This window comes from Corapipo altera, unplaced genomic scaffold (genome assembly GCF_003945725.1).
Source record: "Corapipo altera isolate COAL_440 unplaced genomic scaffold, ASM394572v1 308, whole genome shotgun sequence".
Lineage (NCBI taxonomy): Eukaryota > Metazoa > Chordata > Aves > Passeriformes > Pipridae > Corapipo > Corapipo altera.
Window position 1 is genome coordinate 5530969 of NW_020884925.1, and position 6624 is coordinate 5537592.

The following is a 6624-nucleotide window of genomic DNA, read 5'->3' on the forward strand; positions in this document are numbered from 1 at the left end:
CCCAGCTGTGACACCTGTGGGTCATTCCCCAGCTGTGACACCTGTGGGTCATTCCCCAGCTGTGACACCTGTGGGTCACTCCTGCTGGTCCCTGCACTCAGCACCTTCAGTCCTGCCCTTCTTGGCTCCAGTTCCTGGGTGTTCCCATGCCCTGCTGCCTGATTTTTATTTTGATGGTAGTGCATTTTGGTGGCTTAGATACATACCACAAATTCTCTTAACATCCAAAATATGAACCAGTCAGATTGCACGTGCTTTTGGGAGATTTAGCAGAATTTCTCTGAACTTGAACAATTTTGATGTTGTGTGTTAATGGAGGGTTTACGAGCTAGACAGATTCTTCAGTCTCTTGTGTTATTTTTCTGATTCATGTATTCAGTGTAGAAATATTTTTATTAAACATGATTAGGCTTTATGTGTAAGGATGTAAATTTTCTTCTGGTTTCCTATCAGAGTTTAAACAAACTGCTCTTGTCGCCTGAGATCATTCTTTGACTCTTGGAGTCACATGGAAGTGTTGACTGCTGTTCGCTGTCTGGAACAGCTCGTGCTTGTTTACTGGAAAAAAGCAGCAGCTACATTGTAGAAATGTGCAGTGTAATATCTCTGAATAGCTCTGTTGTTGACACTTGTATAGAAAAATCACCTACTCAACTGCAAATACAAGAAGGCTTCATTGTGCAAGTCCTACACTTACTACTTACATTGTTTATCTGCTTTCCTAAACTTGACTTAATTTGCACCTTTTTATATTGCTCATTAGAGATGTCCAAATGAGGGATAAAAGACAGGTCAATATAAAATTCCAAACCTGCATTAAAAAAAAGTCAGTTTCTAGAGGTGTTTGGAAAGTGCAGCTATTAAATTGGCATTGCAAACTTTCTCCTGATTCACTGTAAATGTTTCAGCCCCTCGGGTGAAGGCCGTGTGCATGCACTCCCTGTCCTGGCACACCATAATCATCAGGTTCAAAACTGACAGCTCTCTGTTAGGGCTGCCAGCTTGAGAGCAAGGAAGAAGCGAGGCCAAAAAATCCAGAATGGGTTTTTTTTGGATGAAATGAGATTAAATGAAGGTGCACTGGAATAGGATTAGTATTAACATGTTGCAGTGTAGCCACACAATTCTGAGGAATGGAGGAGGGAAGTAAAAAGGGCTGGCTTTGGTAAGAGAATGATGAGGCAAGTTTTAAACTGTGGTAGATTCAAACTGAAGATATTTGTATGTATTGTAGCATCAAAGACATGAAGTACTGGAATAGTTTGGTAATAGTAATTTGTGCTTTTAGCAAGAGTGTGATACTAAACAATATTATACTTGATAACAGATAAGAGAATGTTATACCAAAAAAATACTTATGGAAGTTGCACTTCATTTCATGGTGTATTTAACTCTCCATATTTTTTTATTAGAAATGCTGTGATACACTGGCAGTACTGAGAGGGCAGAATAAAAAATATGTAGCACTCAGTTTGTGGAGAGGAGAAGCTTCATAGACACATGACTGAGAACTTGACATTGAATAGTTGAAGAGTTAACACCAACTGTGAGGAGAAATTACTTCAATATATGGTTTGGGCTTTTGCAGTTATTTAAGTAAATGGCTTACTAGAAGAAATGCTGGGCATTAAGAAGTTTCAGGCCAGACCCTGCTAGAAGTATTGAAACATTTTCATTGCAGTGTTTAGTAGAAGTAGGGCTTGTCGTTCTCATGTACCCCATTATAAAACATTGTTTTCAGTTGCTGTGGACTTGGCTGAACTTTAACTATTTGTACTGAAGCTGTCAGAATCAGATTTTTTGTTTTCAAATTCAAAAGCTTATTTAAGCACAGTTTAGTAGTGTTTGAGAAAAGGCTTTAAAGCTCCAACATATCTGCTTATAGAGCATTTTCACTACTCCTGCCACTTCTGGCATAGTTTATGTGTCTGTATGATAACCACAGGTCAATGAAAGTTGTCTCCTGACATCTTCAAGTATAATTCTGACAGCTCAGGGCTACAGACTTAGTCCAAGAGATTTTTGTAGCTGTTTATCACGACTGAACTAGAAGCAGGGATTCTGCTGTTGCTCTTAGTGACTTCCATGCTGATCCCTAATCGGATTAGGGGTGAGAGAGCCAGTAGGACAGTGGAGTTAAATAGCTCAGGGTGAGGAGCATGTGCAGGAACTGGCAAAAGGTCCATTTCTACTCAAGGATGTCTGAGGATGCTAAAGACAGTCCTTTGAACGTCTGGTTACGTGGCTGCAGTGAGAACTATCTGAGGAAAATACTTTCTGTGGATCAGGAGACAGGTGGGAAGCTTATTCCAAGCTGTGTTCACTCACTGGACACAAATAACTGATTCGTGCCCTTACAGCCACTCAAAGAACTGCCTGTTTTCGTGCAAAACACAAGACACTCTGAGACTGCATTTCAGGCAAGTGAGACTAAATATGCTCAACCTATTATGAGCAAATTAAGCTTCAGCAATCTTTAGTCCTTCGTCTTTTTTAAACAGAAACCTACAGCCAGTATGAAATTACGCTTTTCTTGGAACACACTTCCGCTCCCTCACTATTTATGGTAGACAGCAGCAGCTGGAGGTGGTTCGTCTGATGACAGAAGCAAAAGTCTTACACAGGGATAAAATGGATTACCACATTAAATTCCTGAAGTAAGAATTGCTGTTTTGTTTCCAGAAACCTCTGTTGCAGAACTAAAAAGTTCTGATTTACTTTTGCTTTTTAAGTCATCGTCAGTCTCATTTGCCTATGTGCTTTTTTATTGTATGACTTATGCCAGACCAATTAGCATAATTTATTTTTTTCTCCATTTAGATCTCTGTTTTGCAAAGGAAAATTATTGGTCTCCTTCAGTAGACAGTCACAGTAGAAACTCTGAAATGTGTTTGTGTTCTGGTTTTTCTTTTTTGAAATCACCTGAAAATCTGTTTATAAATACAAAAGTAGATGTGGCCTGATAATTCTGAATTCATGAAGTTCATAAAACTCTCTGAAGTACTTAACAATATCCAACTAATTTCAGTTTTTTAAATAAATACTAGCTGAAGTACAGGAATGAATGCTTTTGTTTAAAGGACACTCTTGTTCAAACCAATGAATTTTTAATAGTTGAGAATTGCAGATTTTCCTCTTGGATATAGGGAAAGCATTGTGTAGTTTTTTTGCTTTTGGCTGTGGGTTGTTTTTTTGTGGTTTGTTTTGTTTGTTTGTTTGTTTGTTTTTTATGATTGGTTGGTTGTTTTGGGGGGGTTTTTTGTTTATTTGTTTTTTCCTTTTAACTACTGCACAATAGTGTCCATTTTGGAATGGTAGTTTTCTTTTTTTCCCTGGACTGTTGTTAGTTAAATTCCAGGTTTAGCCAGAAGAGGTGTATAACTTGAAAGAGGTAGAGATAAGGGTTTCTTGGTACTACAGACTTAGAAATTGTTGTACCTACAAGATGTATAAAGGCTTCTGTTTTCCCCTCCCCTTTTTCTTTTTAAGGTGAAATCGTGGTAAATGAAGTGAATTTTGTAAGAAAGTGCATTGCAACAGACACGAGCCAGTATGACCTGTGGGGCAAGTTGGTTTGCACCAACTTCAAGATTTCCTTCATCACAGATGACCCGATGCCACTGCAGGTTTGTTGCTGCTCACGCTGCTCACCAGGGCAGTGTGCCAGGGGAAACACAGGGAATGGCTCAGATCTGATATCCACACGATGCCTTCTAAAACAAAGCAGGCTAAAGGATGAGGTTCCGCTGTCCTATTCCCGGTGTGCTGCTGTTCCATCCCTCCGCTGAGAGGATCAGAACAGAGCAGGTTTGCACAGAGGTACATCCAGCTCTGCTCACCTCTGTGTGTGGAGCTGCCTCGGGAAGTGGTTTGACTGAAGGCAAAGCAGGAGTTGTAAACAAACTGTTCCTCCTTGAAGGAGATAATTGCAAATGTTCCTTTGAACAGACAAATGAGCAAAGCCTTTCATGTGGCTGAGTTTTATTGGCGTTACTGATAGAGTGCAGAGTAACCATGAAATGAGTTTTCGTTGTACATGAAGCAACAAGAAAAGGGGAGAGAGAAACTCTTTTGTCTTTGTCAAAGCAGAACATGTGACATTCAAAGCCCTGATCTGTTTTTGAACAGCACAGCACACTGCACTGTTGGGAAGTCCAAGTAATGAGCTGTGTAGTATTTTCAGTGAAGTTTGCACTTTCATTTGGGGCTTTTAAAAAAACCTAAGCATTGTGTAAAGCTCTGAAAGTAGATAGATGCTCATTCAGTAATGGTTAGTAAGTTAGACTAAAGCTACTTCGAAAGGTTAATGTTTGACATGAAGTAGTTGTCAAAACTTGCTCCTTAAAGTAGAGTTAATATTTTTTTCTTTCTATGGTTACTGTAATAATTGGAAATTCCTTATATTCGATCAATATTTTACACTTCAGATTGTATTGAATTTCTACCGGTAATTTTTGAGGCTAATTCGGTAAATTCAGTGCAAATATTGAGCTTAATTTGCATACTCTACTGGGGTTTCTGAAATGTTGGGTGAGCAGTTCACCAGCCCAAGAAGGCTGCTTCCACAACCTCTAATTGCCCGTGAAGAGGCAAGGGTGGTACATGTTAGAAAAGCCCAGGCATGCCTGATTTTATCATAACTTCTTCAAAGTTGTGCTGTATATCTGGTTGCAAACTGCAGAATTGCAATTAATGCCCGTGAGTTCATGTGTTTCAGAAGTTCCATTTTAAAAACCTCCTGCTCGGAGAACACGATGTCCCGCTCACATGCATTGAGCAGATTGTCACAGGTACGTCAGGAACCAGGACATGGAATGACAGTTGGGCAGAACTGTTGACACTTAAGGTTTTATGTTATTAACCTTCCCTGATTTGAAGAATTTGGTTTATTTAAATTTAGGATAAAACCTTTAAAAGCTGAATAAATCTTGAGGTGCCACACAGGAGACTTATTTAGTTGGGTCTTTATATTGATTTAAATTTAACTACAGTACTGAATCAACAGGTGCTCTAGGATAGACACCTACTATAGCAGTACAAAATGTTGTTAGCAACTTCTTTATATTCAACATATGAATCTGCCAGTGAAACACACTGGATGGCAAAAAGTACATCACTTATACAATTTACACATAGCTGGGATATCTGACAACAGAAATGCTGTAGTTTTCAATCTTGTCTAATTCTTAGCAAGTTAGTAGCTAATGGTCCTAAAAAATCTGCAAATGACAATAGACATCTTAATCTAAAGAAATAAAATACTTATTATGAAGAACCAGTTTTTGTTTTGTTGGATTCTTTAGGCTAACCCATTTCTTAAGAGGAATGTTTTTCCTCTTTAATTGTAGAATTTCATGTAAGTGATAATTTTTCAAATCTTTTATGGCATGGGCTGTTAAATACTTGGTTTTCTGACTGTAGGTAATTTAAATCGTTAGTTAAAAATTTTCAGTGCCCAGAGTTTGTTGTGATCACTGTTTAAAGATTAATGTGGATCTGAGGAAGAACATTATGAAGAAATGGTTTTTTTAAACTGAAGAGGTTATATTACCTGTTACATTGTCTTGCACTGGCCCACCTTTGTTACCCCTTTTCAAAAACATGAGGTTTACCCTAAATTTAGTGAAGCACAAGCTTTTACTAGCAGGAATTAACAGATTTTCTACCTCAGTTGAAATAGTCTATTAAATAAAAAACTGGTAGCAACATGACTGTGTCTGTTTGAGCCAACCTTGTGAATACTTACAGAGCACAGTCCAATAACTTTGTCTCTTATTTGCAGTGAATGACACCAAGAGGAAACAGAAGGTCCTGGGTCCCAACCAAAAACTTAAATTTAATCCAACGGAATTAATAATTTATTGCAAAGACTTCCGGATTGTCAGATTTCGTTTTGATGAGGCAGGTCCCGAAAGTGCAAAAAAGGTATTAAAGGGTTCTTATTATGTCCTGCCTTGTAGTCATTACATGTAGCAACAGTTGTGCAGAGAAGAACGTTTTGTATTATGTTTTGATAGACAAGTTAGGGGGTAAGAATTGCAAATTAATCACATTCTATTACAGCAGAATATCTAGATATCTAGAGTCAAAATTATTAGGGAAAAATTTAATGTGATGTATTAACTGTTTCTTATCATAATAGATAAAAATGTATATCTTCTCATATCTATTGTTCTTTAAAAAATTACTAATTTATTAAATAAGTCTTTTTAAAGACTGGCATCCGAATACTGCACTGCAGGTGTACAACAGATGTTTGTCCTTTTTATGGAAAATGTTTGAAACTTTGATATATTTCTGAAAGTTGTAAGCCTAATTTACCGCTAGGTTGAGTGTACTGCCTTGTGGATATCCTTCTTGATTGTTTCACACAGCAAGTACTTCAACAAGCTATTGCAACGACCAGTTTGCCTAATCTACATAAAACGTTTTCTTAGAGAAGACTGGTGTGCCTCTTGACAGGAGGAGTTACCTTGGTCTGTACCCTCCTAGACACATCATTACTTGCCCCGTTTCCCCTGGTTGCCAGGAGTGTCCCCGGAGTGGTACGGGGTTGTTGGGCTGTGCCCCCAGGTGAGCTGTGCTGGGCAGGGGTGCCCAGCCTGCACACACTGGCTGTGCTGG

The 6624-nt window shown here is 38.5% G+C and overlaps 1 protein-coding gene across 5 annotated transcripts in view; it reads left to right on the forward strand.

Annotated features, from left to right (window-relative positions):
- The window catches only part of MTMR10 (myotubularin related protein 10), a 35992-nt gene that overhangs the window by 10002 nt on the left and 19366 nt on the right, over positions 1-6624 (forward strand). For all 5 annotated transcript variants that reach the window (XM_027657843.1, XM_027657842.1, XM_027657844.1 and 2 more), the window contains 3 exons: positions 3490-3626; positions 4718-4790; positions 5783-5925. In XM_027657843.1, coding sequence (XP_027513644.1) covers positions 3490-3626; positions 4718-4790; positions 5783-5925 — 353 coding nt within the window. The remainder of the gene's footprint in view (positions 1-3489; positions 3627-4717; positions 4791-5782; positions 5926-6624) is intronic.